The sequence below is a fragment of the Scylla paramamosain genome, chromosome 10 (assembly GCF_035594125.1).
Source record: "Scylla paramamosain isolate STU-SP2022 chromosome 10, ASM3559412v1, whole genome shotgun sequence".
Lineage (NCBI taxonomy): Eukaryota > Metazoa > Arthropoda > Malacostraca > Decapoda > Portunidae > Scylla > Scylla paramamosain.
Window position 1 is genome coordinate 18,575,294 of NC_087160.1, and position 16,188 is coordinate 18,591,481.

The 16,188-nt window shown below is 37.1% G+C and overlaps 1 protein-coding gene across 2 annotated transcripts; it reads left to right on the forward strand.

The window, feature by feature from the left end:
• Positions 1-949: 949 nt before the first annotated feature.
• On the forward strand, positions 950-14,451 carry LOC135104288 (transcription factor E2F5-like). Of its 2 annotated transcripts, none has more exons than XM_064011503.1 (9): positions 950-1,096; positions 3,473-3,694; positions 6,503-6,661; positions 6,863-6,970; positions 7,117-7,284; positions 7,583-7,748; positions 11,930-12,049; positions 12,429-12,485; positions 12,882-14,451. In XM_064011503.1, exons 1-9 carry the CDS (start codon positions 989-991, stop codon positions 13,013-13,015), a joined length of 1,242 nt encoding a protein of 413 aa, XP_063867573.1. In that variant the 5' UTR covers positions 950-988; the 3' UTR covers positions 13,016-14,451. The 2 variants fall into 2 exon arrangements, with proteins under 2 accessions (XP_063867573.1, XP_063867574.1); XM_064011504.1 differs by having other exon boundaries at positions 11,936-12,049.
• Positions 14,452-16,188: the final 1,737 nt, after the last annotated feature.

The window sequence follows — 16,188 nt, forward strand, 5'->3', positions numbered from 1 at the left end:
AAGAGATATGCCAAATGCACGTCTTCCTCACGCAATTGTCACCTCGTGTCTCCCCTCTCTCTGTTACGCAACAATCGCGCCTGGGGCACGTCTTCCTTACGTCACAGTCTCCTTGTGTTTCCCCTCGCTCTTTACCAGGGAGTAAGGCACACTGTCCTCACAGAAGGGTCCGTCAAAGGAAACTGGGACCACCGTAACCTCCCCCCCCCCCCTTAAAAGGCGTCATGCTGACACCTCGACTGTGTGTGTGTGTGTGTGTGTGTGTGTGTGTGTGTGTGTGTGTGTGTGTGTGTGTTCCTTGTTATTCTCCTTAGTATAAGACGGGTCACCGTACCCTCCCTCTCCACTTCTCCCTGCCTAGATCACTCCACACCCCCACTCTTCCTCTCCCATTCATGTGCGTGTGTATGTGTGTTGTCCTTGCTTGTCTACACACACACACACACACACACACACAGTCACACACACACGCATACGCGGGCGGGCGCAATAGTGTCATATCTGCATAGTCAGATAATTATCTACCTTTTTATGCATATGTCTATCTGTGAATAAGTAACGAAGAAGGTATGCAAAAAAAAATATCACGTGCTCTTTGAAGATTTAAATTTCGAAATTGCGCGGTCGGAACTCGTTTTGCGGCGTTAGAAGCAAAGTCTTCAGAAAATAAAACTCTAGCCTTTTTATTACCACACTCCTAATAAAAAAACATATTAAACTTACGTAAAACACAGTAATTATACATTTTCAAATATAATATAATACATGAAACACATGAAAATACCTAAGAACTCACAACCCATTAGTAATTTTCAACCTGAAATCAGTATAGACTTAGCTGTACACGCTAGTAATGCATCAGATAACAAAAACAAGATAATTCTGAACATAAAATGATACAAGGAACACGTAGTAATGCTTAATAAGTTAACAGGTAAGAGAGGGGCCAGCAGCAGCGGTACATTGCTGGAACATAAACAAACACGCCATGGCAGACATCCCTCCGAGTAGGCAAGAAAAGTCCCTCGGTTTGCTAACCTCCAAGTTCGTATCACTGCTTCAGGAGGCTGAGGATGGCGTGCTGGATATCAAATCGGTGAGTGTGTGGAGTGAGGGTGGTGGGAGAGGCGGGGCAACTTGGCACTGAGGGAGCCTGAGCGGGCCTGGCCGGGTGCTGCTGCTGCCAGGGTAGAGTTAAAGCACTCGTATAGAAACAGACGAAGAATGAGTGAAAAGAACGTTTTTTACTCCAGGAATTAAGGTGTTGGTAAGAGCGATGTCGATAGGTGGGGTTGGATTGTTAAGTAGGTGTTAGGGGAGGGTGGTGTGAACGCAGTGGTGGTGATGGTTGTACAGAAACTAATAATGTTATTTATGGAGCGCTCACGTCATTCACGAAGAAATTTTACAAGCGCTGGTGAGTATCTGAATACAGACGACAGTAGCCACTCTTTATAAGTAAATAAATGCAAAGTTAAACCACATAGTGAATGCTAAGAGAAGGAAGTGAGAACTGTATATTACTTTGCGAAATAAAGGATGAATAGGAGAGGTACAGCCACATTAAAATGTAAGAGACTGATATAAATGCGAGACTGATGCAAAGTTTGTCCCCATCACTAGAAAAAAAAGAATAGTATCTGTTCTGTTATGGCAGTGTTCAGGCTGCATGCCACTCAAGGTGTTGGTATTTGCCTGTTAGTTGACCAAATTGTCACAGAGGTTACACTCAAGAAGGAGTCGTAGCATCTAGAAGTGGAATCTGTCAAATACTGTGATCAATGGATTGCTTCTTCAGATTAAGAATTAATGAAAATATATATTTACGATCATTTAGCAGTATTCTAGGTGGGTATCTGTCACCCCCTGCTATTTGGGTCATGGGGATCTTAGAGATAACCTCTAGTAATTTTGAGGCACCATTTGCGGACAGAATGTGATGCATTTTGAAATTATCTACTCAAGGAATCATCAGTAAAATTAATAAACTTATTTTACTGAAACCTAACATAATGCAGCTCTTAGATGAAAATGCTAGTGGTATTTCATTATTATTGGGGTCATGTACAATTTTAATCTCAGTGTGACACCATTTACTGCAAAAAATCAGGCAATTGAAAATAATGTTAGTGTGTGTTGTCCTATATGTATGTGGACAGGGTGTAACACAAGTTTCTGCAGATGTTGCTGGAGGTGAAAGAACAGGTTACTCTAAATGAAAAATGGTCTATGCTGACATGCATTTTGAGGTGTTGTTTAGCCGTGGTTTGAAGTTCAAGTGTGGCCGGGCAACAACTGCCAGCCAGGTACAACTTGTTGATGTGGGATGTCTGACTGTGAAATTGTTAGTTATTCAGTCATCATTTCTACAAGTTTCAGGTCATTACAGTGTCCCGTAATGAGACGAATAGTATTACCAGACAGGTAATTTATCAATAAAATTACACATTAATTGCATGGCTGTAATTAACGATAAAAAATAAAAGGCTACATTGCACCACACCTGCCCAGGTAGGGAGGGGGAGTGAGTGAGGCCAGGAGAAAATCAGCTGATTGCTAGCCTGTCACGTACAGTTTCATGCCATGACAGTGACAGTGATTACATATAGATTGTATTACATGATTTTGACAAAAAAAATTGCTGACAGTGCCACACACAGTAATGTGGACGTGGTGCTTCTACGACACTGATACCTATCCAGCCCAGCTGTTGTATGTCACCCATCCACATTTGAATTTTATACCACTGCTAAACAACACATCTAGCAATAGCCACAGAAACTCATGTTACACCCTGTATATATATATATATATATATATATATATATATATATATATATATATATATATATATATATATATATATATATATATATATATATATATGAGATACTGTTGCTGCCACGTGGTGCCAACCAACCTGGAAAACCAGGCCTGGGATGATGAGGCCAACCCATGTATTTTTCAAGAGCTTGTTTCTCCTCCTTATGCATGTGTGTGTGTGTGTGTGTGTGTGTGTGTGTGTGTGTGTGTGTGTGTGTGTGTGTGTGTGTGTTATTCTATCACTGTCTTTGCCTTCCCTATGAGCAAGTGATGATGACACTCTGCAAATGCCTTATGTAAAGGCTGCTAGCAGACTAGCATTGGTAGTAGTGGACGGTGACTCAGTGAGACACATCAAACCAGTATTATAATGAAATGAGGTACAGGACGAGTACACCAGAGTTAATAAATAGCTTGTGAAATGGCAAAATTTAATAAGATATCAGTTTTACATATAAAGTGCGGATGATCACGAAAAAATGGGACTGTTCTGCCCAAAAAGTGGGACTCTGGTCACTTTATATCATGGTCAAGCTTTTCATTGATTGATTGTTGTATGATCTTTGTATTTCAAATGTTTTCTATAAAATTAGTGATAAAATGTAACTAATGTAAAGTTGATAATGATGAATTGACATGCACATTTCAGGCAGCTGATCAGTTGGCCGTCCGACAGAAGAGAAGAATATATGACATCACCAATGTGCTAGAAGGAATTGGTTTAATTGAAAAAAAGAGTAAAAACTCCATAGTATGGAAGGGTGGTGGGCCTGGCTCCAACACACAGGAGTTCACCGACCGCGCCTCCATGCTGAAGGAGGAGATCTCAGAGCTGGACCAGCATGAGAAGATGTTGGATCAACACAAACAGGTGAGTGTTGCAACAGCCTGCCCTACTTTGATAACTTGGTGAATTTCACATGTTAATGGCAGGTGAGGTGGGCTTCCACTGGATCTAGTCCTCTCATCTTCTAAAACACAGGTGATTTCTGTGAGAATGCTTTGATGAGACCTTGAGTGTCCTGGAGTAAGTGGTTCATCTGGCAGGATGTTGAGCCACTTGTCCAGTTTTCTTTTTAAGAGCTCCTCTTGAATGTTTATAAGTTTCCTCTGAATGAATAAGCATAGGGTATTGTCAGTGTTATTAACTAATAGGCATTTATTTTGTGTGTCTACAGTATGTACAGCAGATATTAGAAATATTATGCCTCTGCCCCTGTTGTAGGAAGTACAGCAGGACTTGTGGAGTGAGGTCCTTCAGCACACATCCTGTAAAGAACATTGGTTATATTTTGTCTCATATAGAAGTTTGATAATGACGTCAGTGCTGATCAAGTGAGAGGAGTAGCCTTGGGTGTATATACTGTTAAAGTACAGGATTATTAACTGGAAAGTGCTAATCTTAAATAGACCAGTTGCTTTAGGAATGGTAATGAATGATAGTTTTCACTACTGAATGCATTCTTATTGGCATAGTAGTATACTTATTTGACTTATGAATTCCTTTGTAAATTATCCATAATCATATTTTCAAATATTAGTAATAGTGTAGTGAGTGTTAGGTCCAGCGTTTTACGAAAGCGCGGATTGGCATATCAAAAGCGCGGCAAACGTTGCTGATATATTGCTATCAAAAGCGCGGCAGAATATTAAGTCAAAAGCACGTTTTATCACTCACTTCCAAGTCTGATTGTTCATACGTTCAATAACGATCGTTCACCTCTTCCGTTAGCCAGATGATGTCATCTGTTGCCCCCACTGCTTACCACGGGAGGTGGAAGTAGGATTTTTAAGCAGGAAAAATATATTGTATTTGCTCTGAATTTGTTACCCAAGCTCTTCATATAATTGTGTCTGTCTATTTCTCCTGAAATATATTTACTGTACTGGGGAATAGCATACTCGTTCCTGTTTTGTTCAGGTTTCCTCATTGTTGCAGGCTTACTGATACTCCTCATCTTTATGTAGGTATTACTCTGGAGCTTCACTAGAACGTCAAGGAATACATATATAGATGGATGGAATGTATAAAAAAGCTAATTGAAAAGAGCATGAAAAGATTCCGCAGCATTGTTTGTACGCTTGGTATGTGAGGGGATTTCAGCCCAAAGCACTTGAGGATATCTTGAGTTTAGTGATATATAATTGTCAACAAGACAGTCCGCAAAACGTGTACCTCTATCATCCTGAGGTGCATCTGCCATAAGCTCATCCACAAAGTAATCTTTAACTTTCTTAGGGTCAATGAAATGCAATCCAAACGATAATTTTAGCCACTGGCCAATGTCACTGTTGTTGTCCTTGTACTCATTACCTAGTCCGAGATTCTGAATTTTTCGCTACCATGCCTGTCCCAAATGGAATCTGCAACATTTGATGACAGTCGTTGGATATACGTCTCTTACGACAGTGAGCATGGCAACTTCAAAATCTGCATGTATCACTGAGGGTTTTAGGAGCAGATTCCTAGCTGAACAAATATCAATCAAACACGTCCACATATTTCTATAAATCTCCTCAGACTGACCTGGTAATAAGGCATACACTAACGGAACATAATGCCTATTACATAATCCATGTATGGTGTACAGCTGATAAAAGAACTTAGGACAACATTTAAAAGTCCCATCTACAAAGATCTCATCAGTGTTTGTCAAAAATTCTAGAGTTGTTGTACATGAAAGAATAACCAAACCTGTCTCAGGATTATTTTCCAGGATAAAATTTTCCCCCTTTGGTTGTAGAAGTAGTCATAGAATTAAGAGCCTGGTGTAGTTCCTGACGAGTTTTAGGTAATACTGGAAACACTTTTCGCCTTTCTCTGTATAATGATTGTGCAATCGATCTTATATCAATAGATTCAAGTTCACTGTCAGAATTTTTGTAGTTCAATTCTAATTAGCTTTGAAGGCCTTGCCATCAAGTTGTCAGTTGCCTTAATTTTCACTGTTACACGTGTTTGCTCTTTCTAGTTTTTTTTTTTTTTTTTTTATCTGTCATGATTGTCCTCACATTGTATTGGAGTAATTACTTCAGTCATTGTGCTGTCTGTTTTAAGTCGACCTTTACATTTTTTGTTCGTACATCACCATGATATGGATCCATCAGTCAGTGGGCTATCATCTCCATATATATATATATATATATATATATATATATATATATATATATATATATATATATATATATATATATATATATATATATATATATATCCTGCATTAAGCACTTCTTGCCTCTGTTGGTCTTAGAAATGATGAACTCCATATACTGGACAGCACAGCACAGCACAGCACAGGATGAAAACAACGGACTGACTGACCATCAAGGTGTAATCAACCGGCTACAACGACAGTGAACACTTTGTGAATCATTAAGGCACACTAAACGAAACTTATTGAAATAGCGAGTCAAAAGGGAATAATCTTGGCGCGCTTTTGTAACTACATTAAGAATGAGTTTCGAACTCGTTAATCTTTTCAAACCCGCGCTTTTGTAGTGCGCCCGTTAGGTCTGTAAAGCATGTTTTTATTTGCTTTCTTTTTATTTTGTAACCTGACTTGTCGAGTAAAAGAGAGAAAATAATGATCATTAAGTTTCTTTGCTTTCCTCTGAATAAGTATTCAGTATGATTAATGTTATAAACTTATAGGCACTTCTTTTGTGTGTCTATCGACAGTATGTACAGCAGAGTATTAAAAACATCACAGAAGACTTGAGCAACTTCAAGATGGCGTATGTCAACCATGAAGACATTTGCAATTGTTTCCAAGGTGACACTCTCCTGGCTATTCAGGCTCCCTCAGGAACGCAGCTGGAGGTACCAGTCCCTCAAATGGTCAGTTTTGTGCTGTGTGTACTTGCCTTTTAAATAGGTTGTGATTTCATATATTTCTTGCTTTATTAGTTTTTTTTTTTTTTTTTTTTTTTTTTTTTTTTTTTTTTTTTTTTTTTTTTTTCTTCTCCAGTACATCATGATAAAATGTGTAATGTTTCAGTGTATGAAATGACTAAGTAAATAGAGTTGTCTCTTTTTCAGGTCAATGGAGACAAGAAGTATCAGATTCACCTCAAGTCTGAGAGTGGACCGATCTATGTATTGCTAGTCAACCAAGATCAGGAACACACTCCACCTCTTGTTGTACAGGTACATACATGCATACATACATACACACCTGTATCTCTGCCCCCAAGATAATGCAGAAAGTTTGTGCAGACCAGATCAGATTTAATCCCATGACTAGAATATTCATTGAAGCATACATCAGAGTAATTAATCATGTGATCTTACAGGTTCCCCCTCCTGCTGGTGCCCTGAAGCCTGAACCTGAGAGAAAGGGAGTCAAGAGAGCAGCCTCCACACCCCCAGCCCAACCCTCTCCACCTCGCTCTCGCTCCACCCCACAGAAAGGCATCACAGCTCACACCCCCACCTCTGTGTCTAGTCCCTCACACCCAGAGGTACACATTCTTTGGTGTTGCATGAACAGTTTTAGTTTTTTTGAGTATTGCTTCCATATCTGTATTGTTGCAGTGTTTCAGCATTACATGTGAAAGGCAGCTCTTGATCCATATTACATGTTTGCAGATGATATGTATCCAGATATTTTTTGTGTATACTATTGATTAGGAAGTATAGTATGTGGATGGTGATGGTGGTGAAAGCATAGGTGCCAAGAGGATAAGGTGAACAGCTGCATGTGAAAGCAAAGAATGAAAGTGGCAGCCAACAGAGAACTTAGATGTTTATGTTGTTCAGAGTGGTGATGTAGCCGAGACAGCGCCAGTCTCCCGGAGGGTGCCACGCAAGGCCTCTGCAGGTGTGAGCAGCGTGACTGAGGCGTTGGCACCAAGAAGAGCACGCAAGAGGCAAGAAGCAGCCGCAGCGGCAGCTGCAGCAGCAGCAGCAGCAAAAGTGTCACTTTGTAAGTGTACATGTTGAAGTGATGGTATGAAGTAAGGGATAGACATCAAAATAAATTGGTTTTAAAAACATATTTCATTTATTATGTTAGGAGATCTCTTTCTGCAGCCTCATGATGTAGGAGAGGTCTGGGGTTAGCATGCTTGCTTTGTAGCTGAGAGCACCCAAGTTAAATTCCCAAGCCAAATAGAGATATCATATATTTCGGTGTATAAGACAGCACTTGAATCATCCTATAAAAGACACATAAAGCAGGTTGTCCTATACGTCAGATACTAAAACAATGACCTTAAAATTTTATATAAATTGTAATGGGTTTTTTAATTGATTTTACTTTATAGTATGACTTGGGAAAGTTAAACTTAGTGAAATAGGAATCTGTGTGGAACATATTCCTGTTGAAAAGAGAAGGTGAGTCTCTCCAGCTTGCAATGTTGTATAGTGACAAAGTCCACATACAGTGGAACTTCAGTTACCAAATGCCTCCCCTTTCAAACAAATCGGTTTTTGAACAAAATTTTCAACTCATTTGCTTCAGTTGCCATACCATAATTTGGTTCTTGAATAAAGTTACTTGATTTCAGATACTATAAGACAAAGGAAAGGATGCTGCTTATTACTAATTTATAGTTTCTATAAGTATTTCCTTCATTTTTATGTGTTTGGAGGAGAAACGGGGGGGGGGGGTGAAACAAATTGTCTGAAAAAAGTTATATGTGATCCCGTTGAAGAGCCTTGATGTAAGCAGTTTTTCGATGCTCAGGAGTAATCCTGAGCCACCTGTGGCCCTCAAAAACCCACAACTCCATCACAGCTGCATTCTCTCAGTAGCTTTTCTCAGCAGCAAGATGTCTAAGTGTAATGATCACTGTCATTTTGCTCCTCCCTTTGTCACTGTGTAAGGCTTCCTTTCACTAGATTGGTGATATATGTAGAGAATACCTGCATGGTCTAAACAGTATCTTTTGATGAGTTCTGTGTCACTAAGTTCATTCATTTCATCCTTTCTGAATAAATAATTTTAAGCAAAATATGTTGTGGAGCAGCCATCATGGCATAAGCACTCAACAAGAAATAAGGGAAGCTGCAAGAAGTGACCAGGCTTACACGTGGCAGTCTCTTTATGAAATATACTTACCTATTTCCATCTATTATCCCCATCCATAAACCTGTCTATTCTTCTCTTAAAGCTCCCTAATGTTCCAGCACTAACAACATGATTACTGAGTCCGTTCCACTCATCTACCACTCTATTTGAGAACCAATTTCTTCCTATCTTCTTCCTAAGCCTAAATTTTTTAAGCTTGAACCTGTTATTTCTTGTTCTACCCTGGTTGCTCATCCTAAGAATTTTTGCTTACATCCCCCTTGTTATAACCCTTATACCACTTAAAGACTTCTATCAGGTCCCCTCTTAACCTACGTCTCTCTAAAAAATGTAAATTTAACAGCTTCAATCTTGCCTTGTAAGGAATACTCCTCATCCCCTGTATCCTTTTAGTCATTCTCCTTTGTACTGATTTTAATCTTTCCTGTAATGTGGGGACAAGAACTGCACACCGTAGTCTAGATGAGGTCTGACCAGCATCAAGTATAACTTTATTATTTCCAGCCTTCTACTTTTAAAACTCCTAAAAATGAATCCTAGTACCCTATTTACCCTGTTTCTGGCCTCTATGCATTGTTTTCCTAGACGGAGTTCAGAGCTAACTATGACTCCTAAATCTTTCTTGTACCCTGTACCTACCAGAGGCAGTGGAAGGGTCTGTCATAAGCCGCAAAGACAGGGTGGATGGGTGTCCAGGAACAGATTGATTCATTTTACATTGATTTCTCTAGAGAAAAAAGTTTCAGTTTCCGAACATTTTGAATTTCGAACGACATTCGGAACAAATTAAATTTGAGAACTGAGGTTCCACTGTACTGAAAAAAAAAATGAAGAACATAAGTGTATCTAATCAAAAGAAACATGATTATATATATATATATATATATATATATATATATATATATATATATATATATATATATATATATATATATATATATATATATATATATATATATATATATATATATATATATATATATATATATATATATATATATATATATATATATATATATATATATATATATATATATATATATATATATATATATATATATATATATATATATATATATATATATATATATATATATATATATTTATTTATTTATTTATTTATTTATTTATTTATTTATTTATTTTTATTTTTATTTATTTATTTATTTATTTATTTTTTTTTTTTTGTAGGAAGGACACTGGCCAAGGGCAACAAAAATCCAATAAAAAAAAAAGCCCACTGAAATGCCAGTCCCATAAAAGGGTCAAAGCAGTAGTCAGAAATTGATGGATAAGTGTCTTGAAACCTCCCTCTTGAAGGAATTCAAGTCATAGGAAGGTGGAAATACAGAAGCAGGCAGGAAGTTCCAGAGTTTACCAGAGAAAGGGACGAATGATTGAGAATACTGGTAAACTCTTGCGTTAGAGAGGTGGACAGAATAAGGGTGAGAGAAAGAAGAAAGTCTTGTGCAGTGAGGCCGCGGGAGGAGGGGAGGCATGCAGTTAACAAGATCAGAAGAGCAGTTAGCATAAAAATAGCAGTAGAAGACAGCTAGAGATGCAACATTGCGGCGGTGAGAGAGAGGCTGAAGACAGTCAGTTAGAGGAGAGGAGTTTAGGCTGAAAACAGTCAGTTAGAGGAGAGGAGTTGATGAGATGAAAAGCTTTTGATTCCACCCTGTCTAGAAGAGCAGTATGAGTGGAACCCCCCTCCCAGACATGTGAAGCATACTCCATACATGGACGGATAAGGCCCTTGTACAGAGTTAGCAGCTGGGGGGGGTGAGAAAAACTGGCGGAGACATCTCAGAATGCCTAACTTCATAGAAGCTGTTTTAGCTAGAGATGGGATGTGAAGTTTCCAGTTAAGATTATAAGTAAAGAACAGACCAAGGATGTTCAGTGTAGAAGGAGGGGACAGTTGAGTGTCATTGAAGAAGAGGGGATAGTTGTCTGGAAGGTTGTGTCGAGTTGATAGATTGAGGAATTGAGTTTTTGAGGCATTGAACAATACCAGGTTTGCTCTGCCCCAATCAGAAATTTTAGAAAGATCAGAAGTCAAGCGTTCTGTGGCTTCCCTGCATGAAATGTTTACTCCTGAAGGGTTGGACGTCTATGAAAAGACGTGGAAAAGTGCAGGGTGGTATCATCAGCGTAGAAGTGGATAGGACAAGAGGTTTGGTTTAGAAGATCATTAATAAATAATAAGAAGAGAGTGGGTGACAGGACAGAACCCTGAGGAACACCACTGTTAATAGATTTAGGAGAAGAACAGTGACCGTATACCACAGCAGCAATAGAACAGTCAGGAAGGAAACTTGAGATGACGTTACAGAGAGAAGGATAGAAGAAGTAGGAAGGTAGTTTGGAAATCAAAGCTTTGTGCCAGACTCTATCAAAAACTTTTGATATGTCCAAGGCAACAGCAAAAGTCTCACCAAAATCTCTAAAAATATAGAAGATATAGCCGACAGCTCGACACACAGATGGTGCAAGGCAAGGGTTTGTTTATGTTTGGGAAAATTGATCATACCACACTTTGCCTACCCATAATTTTATACCTTATTCATCCATCTGACCTTTTTTCATGAAAATGTACAAAAGCACCTGGTGGGAATTTTATTTTTAGGTTTAGTTTTGTGCTTGAAGATGAAGGTATTATATTCATTGTACTGGTATATCACTATCTCACTGAGCTAAACTTTACCACAGATGGTTTGGTAGTTTGGGTGTTGTCTTATACCACCATTATCAGCTAAAACCATGAAGTTCAAACCAAAATTTGGGAGTCGTTTTATCCACCAAAATATACAGTAATTTGTACTTAGTGCCTCCACTCTGTAGGGTCCCCATCAAGATGCCATTAAACACTGTGGCATGGTATTTGGCATAAACTCCCTAACCAATGGGGGAGGCCTTTCCTGTGCTCTGGAATCATATAAGTTGATGATAATCTATTACTCGTATTTTTCATTTCTACTAACCATTTCGTACTCTTTCTCCATTGCTAGTTATATTTTCTTTTTTTTATAGATTTATCTTTGTCTAATATATATAATGAATCACTTCTCAAGCCTCAGATGTGGTGGTGAAGCAGGAAAGTATAGAGGAGATGCTGCCTGTCTCACTCATCAACATCAAACAGGAGAGGCAGGAGGAGATCAGTGCCAGCCCTCCCACACATCGTACTACAGGTACAGTTCTTGTGTTGTGTGTGTCACATACAATGTTATCAGTGCATTTACTTACTGATGGTGACTCATTGGGAGTGCTTAAAATGTAGTATTACAGTTCAAGGATAATTTCAGAGAAGTTAGGTAGCAATATATATATATATATATATATATATATATATATATATATATATATATATATATATATATATATATATATATATATATATATATATATATTATTTTATTTTTTTTTTTTTTTTTTTTTTTTTTTTTTTTTTCTGTGTCATTATTATCATGTATACTGAAGATATACATATTAGGAAAGATTACATCTGAAGTGGGCAGTTGAGTGAATATGAAATATAGCAGTAACTTGACTGGCAAATGTGTTTTACAGATACCATACTATCAACCACCGGAGATAATTCAGTAGAGGAATTAATATCTGCAGAAGGTAAGTTATAAGAATACAACTTGAAATGTAGTGATCCATGGAGCTTAAGCATGTAGAGATGTGTGGAGACTCCAAGCATTGGAGCATAGTACTTTTTATGCTTGTACAGAGGAATTGTTTCTTGAAGTGGAGTTTTGTTTGCTGACAGACGAGGAAAGAAAAGAATTTGAGCATGTCGAGATGTCTTATGAAGTCCAGTATTTTCAAGATAAATGTGGAAAAATAAGGATGATTATAAGTAATGTAGACAGCAATTAAAAGAATGGGATTTGGTTCCATGGATTAGCAAAAAAAATAATAATAATAATTTCATTCTATATACCGAGTGTAAAAAGTAATACTATTAATAAGAATGTTTGTTAAAGTGTTTTCAAAATTATATTCTTGTCCTTTCAGTGTTTGCGCCTCTGCTGCGGCTGAGCCCTCCTCCTTCTGAACGGGACTACATGTTCAACTTAGATGATACTGAGGGTGTGTGTGACTTCTTTGATGTTCCTATTCTCAGTTCACTGAGTGCTGATCTCCAGTAAGCAGTTATGTAAGAGAAATTCTAAGTCACTGAACAGTACATTTCCATTTCCCAGAATAAGCAACTTGCTTCATTACCAAGATAGTTTGGGTTGGAGGACACAGTGGAAGCCAATACTGTGGAATCTGTTTCAGTAGAATGTCTTGGTTTAATGACTCCTGGGTGTAAAATGTTTAATTTTTTATTTATTTATTTTTTCCTGTTTATTTCTTTATTTTTTGTAGAGATCAAGGAAGTAAAGTATTTTAACACTGGAACTTATTGAGAGGTTATCTGCCTTCAGCAGTAGGGTGAAGTTTTCGAGATTAGAGATTTTGATTTACTTTTTAACACAATGAAGAAATGAAATCAGCTTTAGTGGCAGTGGCTGTCAGGTGTGAGTGCCTGTTGTGTGGCTGTCTAGTTGACTCACTGAAGTAATTATGTTAGCAGCATCATTATTGTGTAAGATAATTCATGCATTCCATAAATTAATTTCTTGCCAGACCTCAGTAATGTACTGACTAGACCAAAGATAATAATAGTGGCACAGACAGTGTCAAATGGTCTTGCAGTTATAATGTAAACAGTTTTTAAATTTAAATGTTAATTTACCCTGATGTTTTCCAGAAAAGGACAAAGAGAAAGATATGGGTAACTACATAAATATTTGCCAAAGTAATGTTTGGATTACAACATAATTTTTAAATCTAATGTGATCTTTTTGAGATTTGCTAGGTGCTATAATAATATTGCTTTTTCACGACCTTCAAAGACAAGATTTAGGTATTGTTAATTGTTTTTGTGCCCTCAGTAAAGCATAAGGGAATTGGACTTGGTTATTAAATCCAGTAAGAATTTAATGCTTTTCAAGAAGGTTAATATTGTATGAGGTGTTAAATTTGAAAATTGAAGGGCATTTGAAAGTCTTCTCTATATGCCACTGAACTGCCAGTGTCATTTATCCAGTCCTGTTGAAACTTTGCACTAAGTGTGAGGGATGGGACAGTGGATGAGGCATCACTGCACACCCGTGATACAGACACTAGATCAGCTCTGCACTGCTGTTTTGCCCGCTGGGTAATGCAATGACCAGCCAGTGTGAACTAGGGATGAATGTTCAAAATGATAAGCTGTGATTGTAAACATGCATGTGCAGTGTTAGTGTTGGTGGTGTGTGGACAAATGACTTTTCTTCACCGTCAGCCATGTTATTTATGTGGAGAAATGGAGGAGGCAAAATTTTGTGGATTTCTTTATTTATTTCCAATTTGGATGAATGGCCATTGTTAGAATTAGGCAATGTACTTGCTTTCAGTTGACTTGTACACTCAGGTTGTTGACGAATGTAAACTGATCCATGTTACGTTTTGTTGAGTTGGTGGAGCATGTATTAGTGTGAATGCAAGTATTATTCCCTTGTGTAAGCAAGACAAATATATATATTTTTTGAAAGAATTTTTGATTACAGACAAAATAAAAAAAATGAATTTCATGGTTATTGCATTTACCAAAGCATGTTTTACCTTCTCAGGTAATGTTCTCTGATATATTGCTTATTAGCATCTCAAGCTCCTCTCATATGTCAGAATGTGCTTGTAGTCTCAAACTACATAAAGGAGCTTTTCTAAACATTGCAAACCAAAGACCTTTTGTCTAACATTAAGAATGAGGCCAATTTGGCTCATAAAAACTTTGCCACCTCTGCTGTACAGTTATGAGGTGTCAGCACAAGTACAAAGGGCTAAAGATTAATGTGGACTCAGCTCTGCCTAGTGTTATAAGGTTGTATCTCTGCAAGACAGGAAATTTTGTGGAACAGAGCTGAGACTACAATTATTCTGGAGCTACACAACTGTAAACACGTACAACTTCCATAGTTGTTGTTGACTGCTTTGGTTCACTCATATATATATATATATATATATATATATATATATATATATATATATATATATATATATATATATATATATATATATATATATATATATATATATATATATATATACACTGGATCCTTGTTATATGCCTCCATAGCTAGAGAATTCAATTTCAGCCCCCTCAAAAATTACTTTCTCAAAGGAACACCTTTTCATGTTTGCTTCAAGTAAATGTTTTATTACATACTTTGACACATTGAATATAAAATTTTTGACTTGTCACCAGATAACATTTTTTTTTATAATTTATGATACTTCTGATTTTAAAAATAGATTATTAACATCTCATCTCTAATCCGGTCTTCTCAACTTTCCTACTGTTTGTGAGAAACTTACCTTTATGAAGCCTCTTCTTTCTTAATAATTTGAGGTGGTACATAGACATCCTAACACTTGGGGCATTTCATGTGTGGATCATTTGATTTTCTTCAAGTTTTTGCACTATTTTTACAAACTTAAAAGAACTTACAAGGACTTGTGAGGCTTGTTGAAGACCTGTTCTTATGTAATATCTTTGCTAGGAGTAAAACATCCAAGCAAACAAATGAATAAGCCAGAACAAAAGATGCAATTGAAATCACTCACTCATTGAGGTGTTAACAGCTCATGAATCATCTCTATATTGAACTTCTTTGAAGCTTAATAGGCTTATAGGGATGGCTGCAGATTTATGGAGTTTGCACATGACAAAAACAGAAGCAGAACTAAGTAATCTTATTAGAACTATTTGCCAGCAAAAATAAAATTGTGTGCGTTGTGACTCGGGCAATCCACGACCCTGTTTTTTATGACTACTAGTGTGCATGTATGTGAATGTTACAAAAGTATCACGTCTCACTTTTTTTTATAATACTGTAATACCTTTTGGCGTTGTATTTGTTTGTTTTTAGAATCCACCTATATAGATAAATTCTTGTTATAGGATGCAGTTATAAGCCTGTGTAGAAGGCATCCGTATTTTTGTTACAAAAACCTCAATAAATTATGGAGCCCTTCAGAATGCATCTCCATTTTGATTATTATGTACATAATGCATTTACACCCTCATCATTCACTTAAAAATGAGGATTCAGTGATTATATATATATATATATATATATATATATATATAAAATTCTGTTGAAAAAACATCCCTTTTTACACAAAAAATTGAAAAATGAATGGGAATTATAGTTTTTATTTTGGTGAGAGGGAAAAAGGAAGGGAATGAATGCAGTAAGAGATTAACAGAGCCAGTTGTGTGCCACTGAGG